This window comes from Monodelphis domestica, chromosome 3 (assembly GCF_027887165.1).
Source record: "Monodelphis domestica isolate mMonDom1 chromosome 3, mMonDom1.pri, whole genome shotgun sequence".
NCBI classification, from domain to species: domain Eukaryota; kingdom Metazoa; phylum Chordata; class Mammalia; order Didelphimorphia; family Didelphidae; genus Monodelphis; species Monodelphis domestica.
This window is the reverse complement of record NC_077229.1, coordinates 98,167,089-98,192,507: the sequence shown is the minus strand read 5'-3', so window position 1 is coordinate 98,192,507 and position 25,419 is coordinate 98,167,089. Positions and strand designations below refer to the sequence as shown.

At 36.5% G+C, this 25,419-nt stretch overlaps 1 protein-coding gene across 1 annotated transcript in view; it reads right to left on the bottom strand.

Annotated features, from left to right (window-relative positions):
* The window catches only part of DNMT1 (DNA (cytosine-5-)-methyltransferase 1), a gene marked incomplete at both ends in the record, with an annotated part of 53,140 nt that overhangs the window by 5,310 nt on the left and 22,411 nt on the right, over positions 1-25,419 (bottom strand). Inside the window, 19 exon segments of the mRNA NM_001032969.1 lie at positions 68-234; positions 2,529-2,670; positions 5,248-5,530; positions 5,742-5,873; positions 6,173-6,263; positions 7,499-7,691; positions 8,616-8,837; positions 11,589-11,762; positions 12,069-12,202; positions 12,317-12,518; positions 12,745-12,860; positions 17,489-17,636; positions 18,383-18,480; positions 19,209-19,398; positions 19,820-20,007; positions 20,272-20,423; positions 21,632-21,724; positions 23,512-23,630; positions 24,997-25,106. Coding sequence (NP_001028141.1) covers positions 68-234; positions 2,529-2,670; positions 5,248-5,530; positions 5,742-5,873; positions 6,173-6,263; positions 7,499-7,691; positions 8,616-8,837; positions 11,589-11,762; positions 12,069-12,202; positions 12,317-12,518; positions 12,745-12,860; positions 17,489-17,636; positions 18,383-18,480; positions 19,209-19,398; positions 19,820-20,007; positions 20,272-20,423; positions 21,632-21,724; positions 23,512-23,630; positions 24,997-25,106 — 2,954 coding nt within the window.

Genomic DNA, 25,419 nt, shown 5'->3' with positions numbered 1-25,419 from the left:
GAGCTTGCTGACACCTGCAATAGGGATTGTTTCCTAGGATAAATGGAATACTTCTGCATTCCTTTACCTTGTTATATTGCTAACAAATTTTTTGTCATCCACCACTACACTGAGCTGGCAGGCTCGGGGTGCGAATACATGCAGGGGCTCCGGAAACATGGGGAGTTTCTCGCCTGGGGCTGCAGCCAGGATGATGGCCCTTCTTCGAGTTTGAGCAACACCATACTGGCCAGCCTGGACACAGAAGACAAAGCATAAATTCTACAAAGTTAGCCCAACACACTAGACATTATTTAAAAGTAAAGGTTATCTGTATTTCTGGATTCTAGATCTACCTGTTAAATGAAAAACTGCAAATATGCATACCAAGGGAGATTTTGGCTTAGGAACAAAAATTATATCTATTGAATTTTTATTATTTAAATTAACCACACAGCTTTAAAGTTGATGCTGAAGTCATGATAATTTATCTAACCATATTAAAGTCCCTCACCATAGTAGATCACTCTAGATCATCTCTTTATGGCACTACCCAGAAGCTCTCTTTTTTAAGATTCAGTTTTGCCAATGTCTTTTGTTTTTATGTTATTTCTGTATATACCTTACCCCTCTCCCTCAAGAATTGAACCCTCCCTTGTAGCAAAGAAAATAAATTAACCCAAAACACTGATAGAGACCTCAATTATCAATCAGTGTATGCATCATTCTGCCCTAGAAATACTCCATCTCTCTGCCAAGGGAAGGATGGTAACGTTCATTTTCTATTCTTGGGGACTATTATTGATTTTCCATTCACTCATATCACCAACCATCATCTCTTAAACAATGCCTGATATTCAAAACAGAATAACTCATCATTGCTTTCAAATTGATGTCTACTCTTTAATTAATTTGATCATTAACTACCTAACCCTCTAACATAAGGCAAAAGCCTGACTTCTATGTCATCAGTAATATTCATGCCCCATGGAAGTTAAACAAGATCTTATATGACACACCACAATAAGCTCAAAAAAAGATAAGTGATATCAATGTTAAAGTCACAACAAAAAAAAAAAATTAGAAGAAAGCCCCATCATGGACGTTTCAGAGCCAAAGCTAGGGGGGATCCTTAATGAAATAAGGAGATTAACAACAACTAACACAAATAATTTCAATTACATCAAATTGAAGAGCTTTGGTGTAAGCAAAATTAACATAATTAGGATAAGTAAAAGCAACCAATTGGGAAAAATATTTTTTAATAAATACCTCTGATATGGATCTAATATCTATGATATTAGTGAGGCAATGAAGAGAAATATTTAGGATCAAAAGTTATTCCCCAAAAAGCAAATGCTTAAAGGATATGATCAAATAGTTCTCAGAAAAGAATTGCAAATTATTAATAACCATGAAAAAACTGATCCAAATTACTCATTTTAAAAATGCTAACAAAACAATGCTGTCCTTTTCTATTATACTTGGCAAATTGGCAAGGATAAGAAAAGATGTGAATAGACAAAATTACAGAGATTTTGCCAAGTCAGATGTGCAACTGCATCACTGACAGAGCAGTGAATCTGAACAAAGCAAAGCAAAAGCTGGCTAATGTCCACGAATACTCCAAGGAAGCAAAGGATTAAAAAAAAAAAGCCCCATATATTCCAAAATATTTACAATAGTATCTTTGGTAATGGATTCTCACACTGAGGAACAAGTTGGAGTACCTGAATGTGATAGGCTATTATTACTCTGTACAATAAGAAAAGATGTTTATGATGGATATAGAAGTAGGGGAAAACATTTGAACTAATATAACATGAAGTAAGCAGACCTAAGAAAGCAACAAACATGCCTACAAAAGGGTAAATGGAAAGAACAACAAAACAATCATATTGTTCAAATATTAATTTATTTATAATGATCATGCTTGGACCCAAAAAAGATATGAGAATGCATGTTCTTTGTAAAGGTGGGAGGACTATGGATGAGACACTGTATACGATGCCATTCTTTTTTGACGTGTGTTAGTTTTGTTAACGTTTTTTGCGTGATCTTTCTTATAAGAAACAACTCTATGGCACAGTGTCCTTGGAAATATAAGTGACATAAAAACAAACGATATCCAATATGAACTTTCTTTTTTAAGGCAGACTCATGTACGGGTTAGAGGCACAGCTAACCAGTTGGACAAACATGGAACATCTTTCATCTAAAAGAGATTAGGTATTAGAACTTATTAAAGTATCACTATGAATAAACTTCATTTCTTCTTTTAAGAACCCAATTAGCTGAAGAAAACAGGATGTGAGAAAGGATACTGGTTGAGAAAAAAATAAAGCTATAATTTTATTTCACTTTAGGAGACAAATGATTTGAAATGCTAACAATAACTAGAGTCCATTCTAACACACACTGATAGAAACCATGAAAAGCAGATATAGTAACAAGTATAACACACTCAAGACCAAAGACACAAAGGTGCCAATTCCATCAGCATCAAATTCCTCAGTTACCTTTCTCTCTCCTGTAAAATCTGAGCCTACCTGTAATACTCCAAACGTGCACTGATATCCCATTCGAACTAGACATCGCAGAGTCAGCTTCAGGACCATGGAACGTTTGAATGACACAAAGTTTCTTACATTCTCTAGTAGGAAAAACCGGGGTCTGTAGTAATCACAGTAGCTGCAGGAGAACGGAGAGGAGTCAAATAAGAATCTTTGCAGAAAGGAAGAATGACACCAACAATCTATTGATAACTTTATTGCTGGGTAAGAGTTGATTGAGCTCGTTAGAAGAGACATTCAAAGTGGCTCAGTGAACACAGAACCAAGCCTAGAGACAAGAAGTCCTGGGTTCAGATTTGGCCTCAGACACTTCCTAGCTGTGTGACCCTGGACAATTCACTTAACCCTCACTGCCTAGCCCTTTTCACTCTTCTACCTTAGAAATGATACTCAGAACCAATTCTAAGGCAGAAGGCATGAACTAAAAAGAGACACTCAATCATCTATCACTACTGCATGATATAAGTGAGTCTCCCCTTCAATAACACTTCTAGAAGTTGAAAAAGAAAATATATTGTAAAGAAACAATCATCAAAACCATCTCATATTGGTTTAAAAATAGAGAGACAGGTCGATGGAATAGAACAGATGAACAGAGAAATAGAAACGATGGAACTCAATAAAGCAGAAAGCAGAAATTACTGAGGAAAGAAGTCCCTAAAAACTGCTGGGAAAGCTAGAAAGTAGAATGGCAGAAATCAGACTTAGGCCAACATGTTATACCACATTCCACAATACATTCAAAATGGATAGATGACCTTAATATTCAAGATCATACTATAAAAAGTTAGAATAGAAATAGACCATATACCTTTCACATCAATAAATGGATGATATATTTTTAAATAACAAGGAAAAGAAGCAATTACAAATGTTACAAAGTAGATGATTTTGATTACAAGAAATTGAAAAGCTACACAGTACAGCAATATTGTATAATGATCAACTGTGAAAATTTGGCTACTCTTAAGCAATGTAATAGATCTGGGACAATTCTAAAGGACTTATTCCATCCTCCAGAGAAAGAGTTGAAATGCAAATCATAGCATCCTCTCTTTCACATCAGTTTATTTACAGTTTAATTTTGAGGTTTTAGTTTTGTATAGGTGTTATCTTTCAACAATGGCCAACATGGAAGTGTGTTTCACATGATAATGTATGCATGGCCCAGAACAAATTGTTTACCATCTGCAAGTGTGGGATGGGAAGGGAAGGAGACAATTTGGATCTTATAATTGTGGAAGACACATGTTGAAAATTAGTGCATGTAATTAAGAAAACAGAATGTCTTTGAATGAAAAAAAAAGAAATTGAAAAACTTCTGTAGACAAAATTAAAGTACTTAGGACACAGGGAAGAATGAAGGAAATAATTTAGTGAAGAGTGAAGGAACATTTATATAGAGAGCCTACTATGTGCCAGACGCGATTCTAAGCATTTTACAATTATTTCATTTGATCCTCACAACAATCCTGAGATAGATGCTGTTATTATCTCCATTTTGAAACTGAGGCAAAAAGAGGTTTGCCCAGGAACACATAGCCAATAAGTGTCTGAGTGAGGCCAGATCAACTCGCCCTGGGACCCACGCCCAAAACTTTATCCACAACATCACCAATTGCCTCTAATCAAGAAGGAAAATAGTTAAACAGGAAAAAAATCTTTTAATCAAATTTCTATAACGACTTGGTATCTTAATTGGTATCTTAATAATTAACAAATATAAGAACAAAAGTCATTCCCCAAAGGATAGGAATAAATAGTTCTTGAAAGAAATCACAAACTATAAATGACAGGGAAGAAATGACAGACTAAGAATAAGAGAAATGCAAATTGAAATAACTCCAAGATTTGATCTCCTACCCTGCAAACTGACAAAAAAGAGAAAAAAAAAACAATAGTAATTGTCACTACTGGATGGGTTGGAGAAAGATAGGCACACTGATTAACTGTCAAGCTGTGAATTAGCACAACCATTCTGGAAGGCAATTTGGAATTATTAAGCAAACAAAGAAACTAAAACCCATGTCCTCTCACCTAGAGATTTCATCATGGGGCTCTTACCCTAAAAGGAAATCTGATATGAAAGTCCCCATATATTTAAAAATATCTATAGCAACACTTTTTGTGAAAGCAGACAACTGGAAACAAAGTAGTAGATGCCCATCAGACAAGGAATGGCTAACCAATTTGTGCCACAAAAACACAATGCAATATTACTGTGCTATTAGAAATGAGTGGGATGAATATGGAGAAGCATGAAAAGAGCTGTCAACAGATACAGAGTGAAACAGAGCCTTGAAAATGATATACAGAATGGGCACAATATAAATGAAAAAAAAAAGTACAAAAAAATGGAATGTCCTATGATCTTTGTCTTTATCAAATACTTATGTGGGGTAGCTCTCTGAAAGGGGATGGGAAAAGGCTGAGGGAAACTATGATAATATGTAATACAAGAGACATCAATAAAAACTTATTTTTAAAGAATCAAATTTGTCTTTTTGCAAGCAAGTCGCTCTGTAGCAAATTTGCACACAGGAGAACAGAAAGGCTAAGGCCTTGCATTCCACCAGGCTGAAGTAGTGACTCTACTCTACGGCAAGGCCATCCTCACTAGGAATGTGAGGACTGCCTAGACTTGTCACCTCTACAAGCTAAGATAAGGGGATGGTTATCCCCCAGCACCATTCACCTGAGGAAGGAGACAACTAGGGAGTTCTTGAACTTGGAATAAGTGCGTGAGTTGAAGCGGTTCATGCCGCTAAATCCTTGACAAGGTGGGCCGCCACACAGCATTTCTACATCTCCTTTCTGAGGCAGCTTCTGGCCCAGGGAGTTGGTCTTCTCCCCAGACATAACCAGCTTCAGGAGAACATTACAATCTTCTGTGAACACAGTGGTCCCCGGATTATTCAGACGGAATGCCTGGGCCGCAGGCTCCCACATTTCAATGGCCCACAATGTTTCAGATATTCCTAGAAGGAAAAAAACAAGAGAAGAAAAAGGAAAGAAAAGGATTCAGGCATCGTTTAAGGAAGATGTGATACTACACTATGTTTAAAAGCATTATAGTCTCTTTAGCTAGAAGGATGAGACAAAGAGTTCAAGAGCCCTTGGAGAACAACCCTGCAGAGAAATTAAAGGCTCAAATTGGAGTGTCCAGGGGCAAAAAATTGTTGCCTTTACCTGCTTGATGAAAGCCTTCAGACAATCCTCCACAGCCAGAGAACACGTCCAAAGTGCGAAGCTTGGGTGGCTTTACTTCTATTGTTTCATGCTCACTTGGCTCTACTGCTATAGACTTTCCCCTGCTTTTGCCTAGGGGCAAAGAGATGTTTGTGTTTTCTTTTTTTAATTAGATCACAATTGATAACCCACAAAATCACACCAAACACAGGGATTCTACCTGCCCAGAAAGTCCCAATGCCTTACTATTTCCAAGGGATTATCAAAGACTATAGAATAAGAGAAAAGGAGGGATTTAACTACAATCATTCTTTCCAAAAACTTCTCAGGAAATAGCTTACAAAATAAATGATGAAAACTTAAAATTTGCTTTGGCTTACAAAACAGAAATGGAAAAATATCTTTCGAAATAAACCTGGAATACAACCAACCTTTTCCCTTCCCTTTTCCTTTCCCTTTATTCCCAGGGCTACGGGCATGGTTTGGAGGATCTTCAAAACTTTTAGTTTTTGCATTATATGCCTAAAAGAATAAAAATCTGACATTAGTTACTTCAAATAAAAGGATAAGTCCATTTAACAAACATTTCATCCATGTCTCAGGGAAGAACAAATTGAAAGAGACTTCAGAGGGGATACTATTTAACCTCTATAATAATTCATTCCATAATATGGCTGATAAGCAGATATATATTCTCTTCAAGTCCTAGAGTAGATCTGAGTTCAAATCTGTCCTTAGACACACTCAACCAGTTTGCCTACCTCCTTATTCTTCTATCTTGAGAATTATTAGTAAAGGGGGCAAGCTGGGTAGCTCACTGGGTTGAGAGCCAGGTCTAGAGACGGGAGGTCCGGGGACCAAATATGTGCTCAGACCCTTCCTAGCTAGGTAACCCTGGGGCAAATCACTCAACCCCCATTGCCTAGCCCCCCTCCTCACCCCCCAAAAGAAAAGAATTGTTACTAACATAGAAAAAGAACCTATAGTGATGGGGAACTCTTCCATCTTCCAAGGTAGGCCAGACATTCCCCCTTTAACTATTCCATCACATTAAAATGTGGTGTCCAGAATTGAAGACAATATATATGCGATGGGACCCGGGCAAATTACAGCAGAACAATCATCTCACTCATTTAAGATACAGATTTTATCAACATAACTCAAGATTAAATTAGTTTGTGTTTGGGATTTTTTTATTAAGCTGCTAAGTCTTCATTAAGATATAAATGCTCTAAAATGCACAAGTCTTTTTCATGAACTATTAGCTATCAATGCTAAACTTGGGTTAAAAAAACAATTCAAGTTCTACACTCTAATAATTTCTCCTTCAATTTGGTCTCATTATTTCAGTTTGCTGAGATCTTTTAATGTATTGATTCTTTCATCCAATGTATTAGCTCCCTCCTAATTTTGTGACCTCTGTAAACCTGGTATGCCTTCCTAACACACAAATCAATTCAGAAGGATGTTGACTGGACCAGAACCAAGGATACATACTGGGGACACTATACTAGCCTCCCCACCCCACCTCCAACAAAAAAAATTTCTCACATTCAGTCTGAGGACCAATACTAGACAAGGCAGAAGAATGACAAGAGCTAGGCAACTGAGGCTGTAACTTGCCCAGGATCTAACCCAGTCAAAACATGTCTGGAGACACTTGAACCAAGGTCCTCCCATCTCCAGGCCTGGCTCTTGGCTCACTGACCCACCTAGCTGCTCCTACTTCTAAGAAAACACCACCTTATAGTCATCACCTCAAGGAAATAGAAGCGATCTGAGCCGCCAGCAGAATAATCCTGAATACATTCTGTTAAGTCTTCCCCATACTCTATGACACAGCGGCCTTGCACAGCCTTGAAATCCACAATCGCTTCCTCATCACTCCAGTAGAGCAGATTAATATCTGCATGATGACTTGCTTTCATTGATTTGTGGGTATTTTCTGGTCTATAAGAGAAGAAATTGGTTGTAAAATACAATTCTAGAAAGGGTTTATTTAGAGGGATATCACAAAACCCAATTTCCTCCCCAAATCTCCACTACTGGCCAAGCATGTAGCCTTCACCCACTACCCTCCATCAAGTGTCATGGGAAGGAATTCATCAAAGGTACCCCAGTTTAAACAGACACAACCTGGGAGGGATAATGTTCTTAAGCCATTAGCAAGCAAAGTGGTATTGTGAGCTGATTGGTGCCCAATAGTGATTAGAACCCTGAAGGAATAGTATGCTGGACAGAGAAGTTGGGGTAAAGTAAGGCTATGACAAAAAAAGGTTAGTGGCTGTAAAAGGCCACAAAGCATAGGACTGAGTGATACAAAGGCAGTGCTAAGCAGTTGTAAAAGTATTCAAGAAACTACAAACTGCTCTAAACAATCACTCTACGGCAAATATTAATAGTACGAAAATAGGTCTTAATCAATGACACATGTAAAACCAGTGGAATTGCTCATTGACTACAGGAAAAGTAGGGGAGGAGGGAAGGGAAAGAACATGATTCATGTAACCATGGGCAAATATTCTAAATCAATTGAATGAAAAATTTCAAATCTAAAAAAAAAAGATACTACAAACTAAAGAGGTGTTGAAAGGAGGAGAGGCTCCAAAAGGGAAAGGAAATCCTTGTGTTCTTTCAAAATTGCTTAGGCTGACCCCCAAGAAACAATGGGCTTTGCAAGCTATAGTATTAACATTAAAATACTGACACTACCAAAAGCCATTGGATAGTCACTGAGTCTGCACCATATTCTACTATGCTAAGGAAAATCTCAAGTATCTGAATTTACCATAGACATGTTCATAACTGAGCACTGAGCAATTTCTTGGAACTTTGTTACTTGCATGAGTAGTTAATTGTGTAATTGCTGCCAACCTGTAGAATTTATTAACTCTAAGCTTGATGTCAGCTTCATTGGGCTTGCCATTACTGCGTTTGCTACAGAAGATCTCTTTGATGCGGCCAATTCGGTATGGGTCAGGGGCATCCTGGTTGCTGCCTTTAATATACTCTGAATATTTCCGATAATGTTCTGGGTAGAGTTCCTCATCCACAGACTCCTTCTTTGACCTCTTGGTTGGGCTACACAACTTCATGCTGAAAAAGAAGAAATGGTATCCAGAAAGATCAAAATAAATACAACATTTAAAAAATGGACACAATCTCCCTTGGTATCTGATTGGTTTGATCAAGAGTCACTGTGTCATAAAACTTCTTAAATCCAGTAGGTATAGCCAATACAAAGTATTAAAAAGATTTCATTTTGTAGACTGTTATCATCTAGGAGAAAGGAATTTAATTCTTATTTCATTATGTATATTCTCTTTAGGATCTATATTCACATGGTAGTAGTTTTTTCTTTTTAAAAAAACTCTAACCTTCTGTCTTAGAATTAATACAAGTATTGGTTCCAAGGCAGAAGAGCAATAAGGGCTAGGCAACTGAGTCTGTTTTCCCAGGGCCTGATTTCCCAGAGTCACACAACCAGGAAGTATATGAGGCCAAATTTGAACCCAGGTCCTCCTAACTGCAGACGTAGCTCTCTAGCCACTGAGCAATCTAGCCACCTCCACTGTAGGGTTTCTATTCTCCAATCTCCATTTATGCAGAAGGTTATGGTCAGAGAACTCTGGCCAGCGAATTCACTGGGAGCCATCACCTGGGTTGCCTCCTATTCAGAGACTTGGCCTTGACTACACTTTAGGTGACAAGATTCCTCACTGCTAAACTGGGAAATATCACTAACCCTGAGAAGGCATCGACCATCTCCTTCAATATAAACAGCACCATTCCAGTCTGGGCTGGATTCAACATGAACAGAATGAATGCCTGCTCTCAACTTCAGAGATTCCTTTATAGTTTCTTTTCTTGGGGTGACTTGCTTGAATTCTCACACCTGTTTAATTGGCTTCACTAAGCAGGATAAACCTTTCAAGTGTTTATTGGGCACCTATTAGCAAAATGCTCAATCCCAGGGCTCACCCATGCCTTACTGGGAAATGACAACTTGACTAAACACTGACATTTAAGCAAGGCTACATGATCTGTGCTGGTGGAGAAAATAGCCACTTGTAGAGGATTGGAGAGAGCTGACAGAGCTAAAAAGGGAATTCAGTTAAGAGTAAGGATATATAGCTTCACGTTTCAGACTGGCCCCTTCTGAACCTCAGTTTCTTCACCTGTCAAGTGAAAATAATACTTACTTACACTACCATTCAAAGCAGGAAAAACCAAATGAAACTATTATGTTACAGAAACATAAGGCACCATGTGCTTAGTAGGACTGTTCTGTTTCACCAATGATGTTTGGCATAAATTCTAATTGAAGTCAAGCAAGCTTCTCAAGTTCTTGTCAACCACTAACAGATCAGTTTATGTAAGCTCATGGTGTACCTACCAGATCCTGCCAAAGGTGTAAAAAGTCTCCCAAGGGAAGAGCTTATGAACAAACAAGAGATAGAATATTAAGAAGATTTAAAATAAGTCATTTTGATTCTATTAAAAGGCTTTTGTACAAACAAAACTAATCAAACCAGGATTAGAAGGGAGACAACAAATGGGAAAATTGTTTATAGCAAATGTCTCGAATAAAGGTCTAATTTCTCAAATTTATAAAGAACTAAATCAAATGTATAAGACTACAAGCCATTCCCCAATTGACAAATGGTCAAAGGATAGGAATAACCAGTTTTCTGATGAAGAAATCAAAACCATCAATAATTATATGAAAAATGTTCTAAATTACTCTTGATTAGGGAAATGCAAATTAAACAGTGCTGAGGTACTACCTCACACCTATCAGATTGGCCAATATGGCAATAAAGGAAAGTGGTTAATGTTGGAGGGGATGTGGCAAAATTGGGACACTAATGCATTGTTGATGGAGTTGTGAACTAATCCAATCATTCCAGAAGGCAATTTGGAACTAAGCCCCGAGGACTATAAAACAATGCATGCCCTTTGATCCTGTAATACCACTACTAGGTCTGTATCCCAAAGAGATATGTAAAAAGGGAAAAAGGAACTACTTGTACAAAAATAGTTATAGCTGCTCTTTTTGTGATAGCAAAGAAGAGGAAATTGAGGGGATGTCCAGCATTTGGGAAATGGTAGAACAAATTGTAGTATATGTTGATGATGGAATATATTACGAGAATATATTATATTATTTTATAGTATTAAAAGAAATGACAAGCAGGATGATTTCAGAAAAAGCTGTAAAGATCTGCAGGAACTGACAGTGAAATAAGAAGCAGAATAGTGTTCACAAAAACAGCAATACTGTACAAAGATTATCTATAAAGACTTGACTATTCTCAGCTGTGCAATGATCTGGAACAAGGGGAATGCTATCCACCTCCAGAGAAAGAACTGATGGAGTTGTACTTCATATCAGCGCACTTATGGTTTTATTTTGGAGTTTTGGTTGTATATGAGTTCACTCTTACATCAATGACCAATATGGAAGTGTTTTGCATGAAAATAAAAAATTATTTTTTTTTACTTCCTAAGGCAAGAAAAATATAATTCTAAAAATAGAAAAGAATTCATAAGCTGAATCACTTTTCAGTTATGTGTCTCCCCAAAACATACTTCACATGATATGTTGAGGCAGAAATATTGACTGAAGTCTAGAAGAATATTTAGAAAAGATAACAAGCTTTACCCAAGCAAAGATGAATGTTTTGAAAATGTAAATCTCCTATTTGAAAAATATTATCTCTGACCACTAAATTTTTTTGAGGGAAAAGACATTTTTTTCTGTTTAAATCATACTTCTTAAAAATAACTACCAATAATTTCACATAGATATAAAAATACGGATACACTGAATGAGTGAATACTAACTTAAATCCAAAAGCCTCTGGCAAGAAGAAGACTCCATCTCCTGTCCTATACTGTACTCCATTTTTCATTGCCAAGCCATACAGCACTTTGTGGTCTAGCTCTTCCAGAGGTTCTGTTACTTTGGGAATTTCCTTCTGCCTCATTTCAGCAAGTCGGGCACAGCTTATACAGAACCTGGAAGAAAGGAAGCAAAAAGTCAGGTGACTGCTAGTGATTTAAGCAGAAGAGAATCAAAACCAAGACTCCAACTCTGCTGGATCTGTCCTGGCTGAGGAGGTGACTTTAGGAAAGGGAGACAATTTTTACTGCCCTGGATCTCTGGGCTTTTATAACTTTCTTTATTCCACATCTTCTTCAACTTTCTATTACTCCAGCAGACAATTCCTAAGATTCTGTGGCAATGGTATCCAGATTAACAATGGAACTGAACTGCAAACACAGACTTCAGACTAACATATGTCTTCATTTCTAAACACTCACTTGTATTTGTTCTCCTCAGTAGACTGGATCTTTGGAGGAGATTCAAATCTTGCATAGTCTTGGTCATACCACATCTGGTAGAAATAGGTTCTACCATCATCTTCAACCATTTTAATCTCCATGTCCAATCCCCCCTTTAGAGAGCAAGAGAAAACAGGTTTTACATGCATTGAATATAAACATTTTAACACAACATAGTGAAGTGGCTGGCTAAAGGGCCAAAGCTAGGACACAAGGTTCATGCCTACCTCCATGGACCAGTTTTCTGAGGGAGCTTTATAAATCACATTCACTTTGCCATGGATGTAAGAGAGCTGCATATCTTCACACTCATCTACCAGGAAGAGCTCCAGAGGATCTGATGTTGCCCCAAGGACAGTATCTATCCCAGCACAGAACCAGTGAGCATGAAACATCTGTCCACTGCTGTCTTCCCATAATGCAGTGATTCTAGAATGAAAAAGAAAGTCCTAGTTATTTAATTAAAGAATATTGTCCCATTTCCAAAAAGGGGCTATTTAATGCTTTCTCCTCTAGAAAAGATTAACTACTAAGAAAGAATATTTCAGTCCTAAAGGGTTCTGGGTCAAATATTTTGTTTCATTCTTTTGGTCACAAGAAAGAATTCAAACTGAAGGAGTAGGTGGGAAACTAAGAAGAGACAGGCAACACAAACCTTGCTAAATATAAGGGTTTGGTGGGATCATCAGGACTGACAGAAACACAGTCTCCCACTTCAAGAATTTCAGAGTCAATGCACACTTTCTGGTAGTAATCTTTCTTCCCATCACTCTGTAAAAGCAAAAGCATTGTTAATAAGGCCCCGTTTTATGTATAATGATAGTTTAGTTTGACCCTACCAATTAGAGGGTCCCCATTCCTTTATTCCTTTCTATTATAACTGTAAGTCTGCAATTGTCTTTAAATGCTCATTCCTACAATGGTTGATAAACAGCAATGGAAACTATAAGCCCATTTTTAAAACGTTAAAAAAATACATCTTTAGCTAGTGACTAAGGGGTAAAAAATTCTTGTTCCATAACTTAGCATATGGTGAAGGAGAAAAGGGCATTTCCCTCCAAATACAAAAGAAAGGTGTTCAAAATAACTTTCCTCAAGCAGACACTTGAAAGTATAAGGGATACAAAGCATTGAACTGAGGGTCTGAATACACTACCAGCTCCTAACTCTCCCACAAATGTCTTAAAAACCACAGAAGGGAAAAACTTAAATAAAATAAAACTTTAATAAAAATTATTTAATGTGGAAATATTTTTAAAATAATTTGGGAAATGAAAACACTTTTAGAACATTCATTCAAAACCTCAATTTCTGCAGCCATTTAGTTTACTTGGCACAAAAGTTGACAAATTCTGCTATTTCTAACACATCACATGTCATGAATCTAAGCAATACTGGGTCTGAAGTAAGGCAGACCAGACTCCAAATCTGACCTCAATCACATAATTAGCTGTATGGATCCTGGGCAACACTTAACCCTTCTACCTCAGTTTCCTAATCTATAAAATGAGCATAATTATAGCACCTAGCTCTCAAGGTTACTATGAGGACCAAATGAGATCTGTACAGTATCTACCACCTGATAAGTACTTAATAAATCCATGTATTCTTCTTTCTCTCCACTCTCAAAACTACCACCTTTGCTCAGGTCTTTATTATTGCTTATCTAGATTACTGCAACTATCTCCTAAATGATTGCCCAGCCTCAAGTATCCCTCCCTTGCCTGAGCACTCCAAACCATCCTACATACCACTATCAAAGTAAGTTTGCTTAAAGTGTAAATCTGCAAACCTAAAGAAATATTAACTGCTCATCCGTGGCCTAAACCAACATAAAAGAAAAGGCAATACTAACTAACTAAACATGCGTATCAGTGCCATGCCAATGAAACTGCAAAAATAAAAAAACACACTTTACAAGAACAGAAAAAATAAAAAAATTCATCTGAAGAAAGAAAAAGTCAAGCAAGCATCTCAAGGAAAATAGTTGCTGTGCTTTTTTTTAAAGTGGGGAAAAAAATGAAACTTTAACATTCGCAGATCTCAAACGATATATCACAAAGCAATATTCATCAAAATAACCTGCTATTCATTTAAAAGGAGCAGCTAGATGGCAGCACACAGGAAACAGAGCTCCAGGTCTGAAATCAGGAAGACTTCCTGACCTTCACGTGACAGGCAATCTGGTCTTCTGGACTCCAGACACAACATTGCTTAGATTGAAGACATGTGAAATTAGAAATAGCAGGATTTGTCAGCTTATGTGCCAAGCAAACTGAATAGCTACAGACATCGAGGTTCTGAAGGAATGTTCCAAAAGTGTGCTCATTTTCCAATTTATTTTAAAAATATTTATAAGGTACTGGCTTCTCAGGACATCTCCCTGAGCTCAAATCTGACCTCAGACACATATTAACCAAGTGAATAGAGGCAAGTCACATAACCTCATCGGAAAATGAGCTGGAGAAAGTAATACCAAACCACTCCAACACCTTTGCCAAGAAAACCCCAAATGTGACCACAGGAAGTCAGACATGACCGAAACGACAGAATAACAACAACAAGTGGTTTAAAAAATTGAGAGATTTATTAGGAAAAGATTGGGTATGTAACAAAGAAGTAAACAGGGTAGCCTGGTGTATAACAAATCCAAAGACCTGAGTTATCAGATAAGGACTATCTGACAAAAAATGCCAAAAGAACTAGAAAGAGACTGACAGAAATTAGGTATTTACCAACTTCTCACACTCTATATGAAGAGAAACTCTAAAATAGATACAAACCTTAGCCATGAAGATTCTGTCATAAGAAAAATAGAGGAGCTAAGAAGAAATGACCTCATCTGATGGATAAGGGAAGGATTCTTGGAAGCAGTTGGGTGGCTCAGGGGATTGAGAGCCAGGCCTAGAGACGGGAAGCCCTGGGTTTAAATATGGCCTCAGACACTTCCTAGTTGTGTGACCCTGGGCAAGTCACTTAACCACCATTGCCTAGGCCTTACCACTCTTCCCCCTTGGAACTAATACACAGTATCATGAGGGTTGAAAAACAATTTTTTTTTTACCAAAGGATAGATAGAATTACAAAAGATTAAACAGACAATTCCTATCATATGAAGTTAAAACCTTTTTTATTAACAAAATCAATTCATTAAAATAAGAAGGGAAAAAAAATACTAGATATCAGGTAGGGGGCAAGTTTCTCTGATAAAAATTTCATACTCAGGGGCAGCTCAGTGGATTGAGAGCCAGACCTAAAGATGGGAGGTCCTAGGTTCACATCTGGCCTCAGGCACTTCCAAGCTGTGTGACTCTGGTCAAGTCACTTAACCCCCATTACCTAGACCTTATCACTCTTCTCTGCCTTGGAACAAATACACACTAATGATTCCAAGACAGAAGGTAAGACTTTAAAAAAAAAATTAAAACTCAAGATATACAAGGAAATTTCAATTTAAAAGCGTAAAAGCTATTCTATAATTGATGCATAAAAGACAGTAAAAACAACTTTTATAGAAGAAATTGAAGCTAGCAACAGCCTTATAGAAATTACAGAAATACAAATTAAAGTAACTTCAAAATTCTTTACTCAAACCCACCATATCAGCAAAGATGGAAAAAAAAGAGGATAATGAAAAATGTTGAAGAGAATGCTGGAGATACTGGAGAGATAAATGTACCACTGGTGGAGTTATGAGTTGACCCAGCTAGTCTAAAAACCTATATGGAACTATGCCCTAATACTCACTAAATTTTCATTTTACCTTAATAATAATCTGCCCATTTGATATTTTATAAAACCAATCTTTTCATCTGCACTAATGATAAACTTTTTCTTTCCATTTGAAAAAATAAAACATAGACACACACACAGACACACAGACACACTCTCCCTCCCTTTGAATGAGTGATACTACTATCAGGCCTAAACCTAAGAGATCAAATTAAAAAAAAAAGGATATGTATGTGAAAAAATATAACATATAATAAAAAATAGCACCGTTTTGCATTTGCAAAAAACTAGAAACAAATCTAAAGGAATGCCTACCTGTTGTGGAATGACTAAACAAAATATGGCACATGAATAGAAAGGAATACTATTGTACCTTAATAACAAAATGGAGTTTCAGAGAAAACTGAGAAGGACCTTATGAACTGATGCAAGGTGAGATGAGCACAACCATAACAATTTATACAACAAAAATATTATGAAGAAAAAATCAACTTTTAAAGTCTTTACAATTCTGATCAATGTAATGACAAACCACAATTCTAGAAGACCCTTAAAAATAAATATGCTACATACCTCCTGACAAGAAATGTAATGAATGAATTTGTTCTGCTTAACTATGTATATTTATTATGAAGATTTTATTTTTCTTTATTTTTGTTATAACTGTTCAATGGGAACAAAGGAAGCACAGGAGAGAAAATTGGAAAAAATCGTGAAAATTAATTTTGTTTCTAAAAGTATAGATATGACCATGTGATTCCCATATTCAATCAATTCCAATGGCTTCCTATTGCCTCTAAGATAAAATATAAAATCCTAGGTATTTAGCATTTAAAAACCATTGCAACCTGGACCCAACCTATCTTTTAGTGCCATAGGGCATTACTCAACTTCTCCTATATTATACATTCAAGCCAAATTGCCTGCTCTCTGTTCTTCACATATAACACTCCATTTCTCATCTGTTTCCCTTACATTGTCTGAACTACATGCCATGGAACACACTCCCTGCTTACCTGTTTTAGTATTTCTCTTCATTTAAGACGCAGCTTCATATTCTACATGAAGCCTCAAATGTTTGGGCCTTCCTCTCCCCATCTTCTATTGAACTACTTTGTATATATTTGTATTTATTTACTGTATGTTTTGTATGTATTTTTATAGGTACTTGTCAATGTAAACATCTTGCAAGATGGGACTGTAATTGTATCTGCAATGCCAAAGTACAGCGTCAGCAGATAACAAGCACTTATGAAATCTGATGGATTCTTAAAAGGTACTAACATAATCTCCACTCCTATTTGTATATGGCCACTTCAAGTCTGCAAAGTGTTTTCCTCCCAACAATCCTGTGAGGTAGACAGTGCAAGGATTATCTGCATTTCTGTCAGTGGGCAGATAGCAGAGCTGAAGAACTGGATAACAAAACCGAGAAAGAGGATGGATAGGCCATCGGCCAGTACTGTTTTAATGGCAGTGGTTGGTAGCTTATGAAGGTAATTCCAGCTGTTCCTATTCTCCAAAAACCTGAAAAGCATTTGTGCAGCCTTAACTTTATAGGAAGAATTTAAAACTTGGTGTGGCTTTTTACCCCCCAGAAACTTCTATGTACTTGTTAGAATGGAAATATTCCTTGGAATGAGACAAAAGAAACTTCTAAATATTACCTTGATTGGAGCTCCAAACCAAGAGATCCTAGTCTTGTTCTGTTTCTTTTTCCTCCCTTGCAGCATTTTTTTAGGTGAGGGCATTTCAGGAATATTATCATCAACTTCTTCATCTTCATCAGCCTCTTTCACAGCCAGATTTGGGCACCTAGAATGTCAATAATCCTCATCATAGGCTTTAAAAGGAGCTTCTGAAACTAGAAATAATTTGTAACTGATATATAACAAAAAAAGAGACTCTTCACAAGTACAAATTTTTTTGAAACTCTTGTCTTTGACTTAGCATTAATTCTAAGACAGAAAAGTGGCAAAGAAAGCTGTGTTTTTAACTTCCTCTGTAGGCAACTGAGTTAAGTGACTTGCTCAGGACCACACAGCTAGTAAGTGTCTAAGGTCAGAGGTGAACCCAGGTCCTCTTGACTCTAGGCCTGGTGCTCTATACACTGTGTCACCTAGATGCCCCACAAATACAAATGATAACACAGCTCTCTTGACACAAGTCAAATCTACGTCCAAGCACCTCATTAGGAACCTGGGCTCTGAAAGGCCCTGCCTACAGAATGAACACAAGCGCATAGTAGCAGGCCCTACCACACTGAGCAGCCTTCAAGAAGAGGCCCAGAGATAGCCACACACAGGTTTTGCAGAGAGATCACCACACAGTTTAGCTACAACATAAAGTATATTGCAGACCCATCATCGCTTGAAGACTGTCTCTTAAGACAGAGAACAAGCACCTTCAAAGACTATCCTTGTCAAGGCTGGAAGGGAAGAGATCTACAAGTAGTTCCTAATGTAGACTAGAGAGGAGTCTTCTGTAGAGGGCACCCAAACATGGGATCTTTCTCTGTAAATCTGTGCTCTCAAGGCTAAAAAGGAAAGCTATGTTTTTACCTTCTCTGTAGACAAGCCTGCTTGCTGCGCCCACTGCCACCAAATTTAACCATATCCTGACAGGCTTTACATTTTCCACACTCAGGCTGTTGGCAAACCTGGAAGAACCAAGAGTACCTGTATTCAATTGCCATAACAAGAGCTGACAAATTCATATTGGATATTAAATTCACAGACAAATATAAAAACTTGAAGGCCAGTGAAGGTCAGATGGCACAATGTTCTCCTAGGTGTTGAATAACAGGACTCTCTTTAGGGGAACATGTCTCCTAAGGACCCATATACAACTTTCATAATGCTCCCACAAAAGATGGACTATGGAGATGTAACAATGGCCCAGACCACTCTTTCCTGGCACATGAATGTGAAGAGTTTTGGACAGAGCTTAGACTAGTCTGTGCTCTCTAAGTGAGGGCAAAGCCAGAAGGGTAGTCGGAGAACTCCCTAAACTTAGCACGATGGAAGGCACACTAGAGTTTTGAGGGAGATAAATGACTCACAAAACACTGTCATTATTAAAGATTTAAAAGGTTACAAAATTAAGAAATAAAAATCATTCTTATAACAATGTTTTTTACTGAGTCATCAAATATCTTGAATACACAAAGATTGCTAAGCTATTCTAAATAGATTAGCTTTTAGGCAGTTGACATTTCTTGTCCAATAAAAACCATTTCATACCAAAAGAACATTATATCCAGGATGAATATCCTGTTCATCAAGAACTATCCTTATATAAGAAGTCTATGCAATGCCCCAAAGAAAATCAAGTCACAAAGATTCTTCTTGTGTTAACTCCAATTTGTAACCTTAGTGTGTGTACTACCTCACAGACACCACAGCGCCGACGCTTCATAGCATTCTCCTTGTCATCTTCTCTTTCATTCTTTTCGATTTGTTCTGAGAAGAAAGTATCAAAGATCAGGTAGACGAGCTTGGTGGTAGTGGCTTTGGTTGGTCCTTTATCCTTGTCTATTTTGGTAGGATGTCTGATGGCTTGCCGCCTTGCAGCTCGTCTGAAAGTCAGAAGTCGGATTGGTTAGATAGCTCTGATCTAGAGGTAAAATAAGGCATCAATGTACCAATGAAACTCAAAGAACAAAACAAAAGGTCTTATAGATGATGGAAAACAAATCTATTTTTCTGGACAGACAACATCATCGCCTCTGTGTTGCCATTTAAGCAGCTTTACTTCAGAAAAGTAGCCATCAGATCAGAAAGGTCACCTCCAAATACACCCTGCCCAGGAAGTCCTACTAAGGAGGTACTGGGTGGTTTTCTCCAATAGGTCAAGACTAGGGAAATGAACATACAAGCACTTTCATCAGCATTTTACAAATTATGCTTCAAAACCAAAGAAGCTCTGTCTTGTGTGGCTATTAGAATGGAATGTGGGGAGGGGGAGGGGGAGGAGTTAAAATTATTAACAGTCTTTACCTTTTCCCCAAGGTGACACCAGCTAATTTAATCAAGTCTCTCATGCAAGGTGTAATGATGACAGGCTGCTCATCACTGTCTCCAGCCTCATCATAGCTTTCTACTTGTTCCACCACAAACTGGGCATGTCGAAGAAGAGAATCTTCTGTGAATCGATTAAAGTTTAGTCCAGCAGGAGGAACAGTGGTCTTTTAAAAGGAAGGAGACAAAGATCAAAGTTAATCTTCCCTTGTTGACAAGTAAATCTATCATTCAAAGTGTAAGGTTTTAAACTGGAAACTACTCTTATAATCAGAAGCACAAAAACACTAGCCGAGGATCACATTAACCGTTTTCCCATTTACTGTTTTGGAATAACGAGAACAGATTCTTAAAGGGCTCCAAGCTCTACTTTACAAATGTAACTAGTTTGTCACCTTGCATTGGCCACGTTAAAGATTGAACATACTTACTTCAATCTTATTGAGCAAATCTTCATAGCTGACATCAGGGTTATTCTGTAAGAATTCAACAACTATTTTACTCATGTAAATCTTCTCCTGCATTAGTGCAAATATAGGGGCATATTCCTCACTAGGAGCCATCAGAATATAATCAGCAAAAGCTAGAAGATAAGATAAGATCATATATAGTGATGAAATGACAAAATGGACATAAATGAAAAACATTGAAGCCAAGCTGAAATGAACAGAGCAATTTGTGCAAGAACACCAATGATAAATATATAAATTTGGGGATAACACCTGGCTTCCAAAAGACCCTGGGATCCTTCAGCCTCCAAGCTGCTCCTAAATGACTTCACACCACCATAGTATGATAAGAATACAGGATTTGGAGTCAGAAGACCTAGTTTGAAATCTCACCAAACCTCTGTCTCAATTGCTTCAACTCTAAAATAAGACTTGGTGAAGACTATGGGCTCTTCCAGCTCTAAATCTATGATCCTATGATCCTCTTGAGAGGGAGCAGAATGTGGGTACAGAATTTCACATCCATTATCAGATGCAGTGCCTATGTCAATTTATTTGGCTAACTGCTCTTTATTGAAAAGGAGGATTCAACTAAAGAAGGAAGGCTATTTGCAGAAAACTGACATAAAAATGCCAAGAAAAATTTAATGAACTCAGAATTAGTACTAAAATGGAAGGAACCTGGATGAATCCTAGCACTACTATAAAGTTTTTAAACAAATACTAGAGAATCAGAGTATAGTTGGGACAAACTTCAAGTCAACAAATAAGCTAGTTTTTCATCAAAGGGAAATCCCAATTTGAACAGAATGAAAATTAGGCTTTTCCTTCACCTTTGTCTCAATTTTCAAATGAGTTGGAGTTCAACTGTGGGAAGGAAAGTAACAATCATTTATTAAGCACCTGTTATGGGTCAATGCTCTATGCTAATAAACAAACATCTTACAAAAATCTCATCTGAGCCTCATAACAGCCCTATGAGATAACTATTATCATTATCCCCATTTTACAGTTGCAAAAACTGAGGCAGAGAGGAGTCTAAAATCTTAACTAGGGTCATACAGCTAAGAAATGTCTAAGAGTGGGTTTGTACTCAGGTCTTCTTCATTCTAGCACTCTGATCACTGTACTCTAGATGCATGTTCTGGGGCCAACATTTTAAAAGAGTAGAATAACCTCAACAAAAATTCCATTTTGGTCATGTGAAGCCCCTTATCAAAGTGCATCTAAGTCATTAGGAGGAGGATTTAGTATTTATTTTATAGATACCCAATGTTAAAAACTTTGAGCTGTTAGTAAAATGTAGCCAACTGCTTCAAAATAACTCCCACTTTGAAGGTACCTGTGGTGAAGCCAATCAAAGCTTTCTCGCCACCATCAAAACCAGTGATCCACCATGCATTTATAGGGCCAAGTTTTTTGGCTCTGACACCACCTAAGGGGGGAAAAAAGAATGTAAATTTAATCCATTTTTTTTCTTTTAACAAGGAGCAAAAAATGTTTGAGATTTGACTGATAGAAGTCAAAAGCAAAATGTCTTATGTTCTGAAAAGTTTTCACAACCATAATTAAAGTCTGCAGTTCCTCACTGTAGCAACCTGATGGCCTGGGACTCTCAAATCTAAACTAGGTAAACACATTCTACCAAGCTGGAATGATTTCTAGGACAAATCTAGTGATAGACTGCCATCAAATATCCAGTCTCCCTACATTTGGTGGATTCATTACCAAAACAATGAATAACAGGTGAGAATTCAGAAGCCACTGCAATTTGTAAAGAGAGTCTAACATCTAAAGGTTATGATAATTTTCAATGAAAAGAGTACTCATATCAGTGAATTCATAGTTCCTTTGACTAATAAGTAATTAATTCACATTTAATGTCAAAGATGTCACTTCTAAGACATCTGTGGAAGTTTCATGAAGCTAACCAGTGAGCAAAAATTGGTCACTCATTGTTACTGTAAATATTTTGATAAGCTAGCAAAACTTTAAAATTCTAAGGACTTTCCACTACAGCTGAAATATCTAAATGGAAGGTCTATTGACCAAATGAGTGTACAACACTAAAAAGAAAAGAGAACAATATTAGTTCATTATGAGAAGAAAGTTCTTTAATAAAAATATAAAAAATGATAGATAAAAAATGAATTTTATTAAATAAAAAACTACAAAGCAAAAAGCACTACAATCAGAATAAAAAAGAAAATGAGGCTGATTTTTATTAGATACTTCAGTAAAAAATGTTTTAAGTATCCAAAAATTGATATGATTCTATTTTTAAAAATGCACTTCCAAACAGATAATAATCCAAAGATATGAACAGGTAGATCTCGAAAACAAGTCACAAAAAAGCAACAAAGAGTTGATCAAACTAATAAATATTCAAACTGGGAGTGGGTTAGTACTATCTTATACATTTTAAATTGGCAAAAAAATTTAAGATTCACAAAATTCAATGTTGGTGTAATTGGAGAAAGATGGGCATGCTCGAACACTACTGATGGAACTATGAATTGGTACAATTTTTAAAAAGCAACATAACAACATGTAGTAATAGTAGTAGTAGTAGTAGTAGTAGTAGTAGTAGTAGTAGTAGTAGTAGTAGTAGTAGTAGTAATAGTAGTAGTAGTAGTAGTAGTAGTAGTAGTAGTAGTAGTAGTAGTAGTAGTAGTAGTGGTTGTCTCTCAGTGACCGAATAACCTAATAAACTGTTCAAATTCTTGAATCCATTGACCCCTAAGAGTTGGGCTATCATACTCTTAATTAAAAATAAATAGTTATTTTAAAAAAGAAAGTCTTTTTGAAAAAAAATTATGTCAGCATATTAAAAAAGAAAAACTTAGGGAAAACCCTATGTATACAAAATTGAGGAATTACTGTAGAAATGATATATAATAGAAGAATATAATGGAAAATTATTGTGGTATAAAAATATGACAATTGAGATAAAGATATAAAATTATGCAGAATCAATGTGCTTTCCATTAGTATAGAAGTTAACTATAGTATCCAAATACACACATATCTGAAGAGGACTCAGCAGCAAACATGTTATTATTAACAATCAAAAGTTAATATACACTCTAAATACCTCTGCATGATTTGGAGTCAAGTATGATATTTATTTAAATATTGGCAGATGGTTATTCAAATTAAAACAAAAGCAAGGATATACAATATTCTCTCCCAAACATGGTACCCAGAAATATGTATTCTTACCATCCAGACATGGGTTGTCATCGTAGATTGGTTTTACTGTCCCACTGAAGTAGAGTTCTATATTCTTCTCAATCAGGCCTGTATCAAATGGGCACAGATGGCCTTTCTTATCATATACACTAGTGAGGGAGGGAAAAAAGGACTTTTGGTAACTATCCTACTACAAATTTAAACCAGATATTGCAGTACTTTGAAAGTCGACTCCTTTAATTTAAAGGGATAATGAGTCCTTAGTAAACCACTTGATTAATCATCAAATCTCTTATAACTATCATTACATGCACATGTGTGCCCCAACCAAAGATAAGCACAAAAGCAAATGTATACAAAAAGTTCTCTAGGATTATGAAGTATGGAGAAGGATAAAAAAAAGAAGAGGCAGGGCCCTGTTTCATTAGTTAATGTCTTTGCTCATGCTAGTTCTCCTTCCCCTTGGGGAGTTATATAATCTCCTGGTCATTTTGGCCTCCTCTAAGGCACTGCTCATATGTCATTTCTATGAAGCCTCTTTGAATGCCTTCCTTCAAATGAGAGAATTGCCTCTTCCTTCCAACTTCTATTAATTTGTATTTTGGGAAATATCACATTCATCTTACAAAGAAATTCCATGCTATGGCAGAAAGTCAAAGATTCAATCTCAACTTTATTATGGATTTACTTTCCCTGTGATCACTGTGAGGAAGCTCCTAATTCCCAAGCCTCAGTTTCTTCACCTGTGACTGAGATACATATTGATACTTTCTATCTCACAAGTTTGTTGTGAGAACCCAATGAGAAGGTATAAAAAGTACCCTGTACTATGTTATCAATGGTAAATGCAAAGCATCACTGATCTAGGTATAGATTATCTCCCCCACTGGATTATAAAGTCCCTGAGAGCATCATATTTTTGTTCTTATTCACTGTACTTCTAACTTCATAGTCTGCTTAATAACCAAATATTTGTTAAATGAAGAATTAGTATTGCCAAAGGGAAGGAACTTCCAGTTTGTGAGAATGGATTTAGTTCACTCACATCCTTAGTTAGACTTCCTAGACAAATACCAAAGAGGATTTCCATTTCCATTCCTAACTATAGTTACCAGAGACATTAACCTAAACTCCATAGTATGGGAGTATCATTTCATGGAAAACTATTGAGGACAAGCTCTCTTCTAATTTTCTCCTATCTTTCTTCCCCTTTTCTTCTCTATCCTTTAATAAGGCATAAATCATAACTTTCAACTATATTTTAGTTTTCACTTTTACTTACTGAATAGTTTTAATAACCAACGACTATAAAATCCTAAGTAAAAAAATGGTTTTCTATACTTCTCTAAGCAAAAAAAAATTTGAGGCGTCAGATGGACTTTTTTTCCTGTGGTTACTTGGAGAAGGAAAAAAACGTTTCTCATCCCAGAGTCAAATGTTTTCCCTTAACTGAATCTGTCAATGATTAACACACCAATCAAATCCCTAACTATATCTTTCCAAGACCCATGTTACCTGAAGGATGTTACTCTATGCTGTGGGAGATCATCATAACTTTCAAAGCCATCTTCATTGGCATCAAAAATGGATAATCTTTCATCTGTTAACATCTCTGGTTCATCCAACTAGAGATATTTAAGAATTATACAAAACAGAATACTATAAGAATACAAAGTATGTTCAAACTTACTACATCATAGAATAAGTCCGTTTTAATTTATTAAAAAAGACAGATGAGGATAATATACTATTTTGTTAGGTTATTTTAGTTTACCACATATATTCCAAACTACTTACAATGGTCTAGTTTTTCCTTTATTTTATAAAATCTTAAATATTGTAGTAATATAAAAACTCTAACTGTTAAAAGCTATCCACATCCTAATCCCCACTTACCTTTCAGCTACTTCTCTCCATATCTGTTAGCTATACTATTCC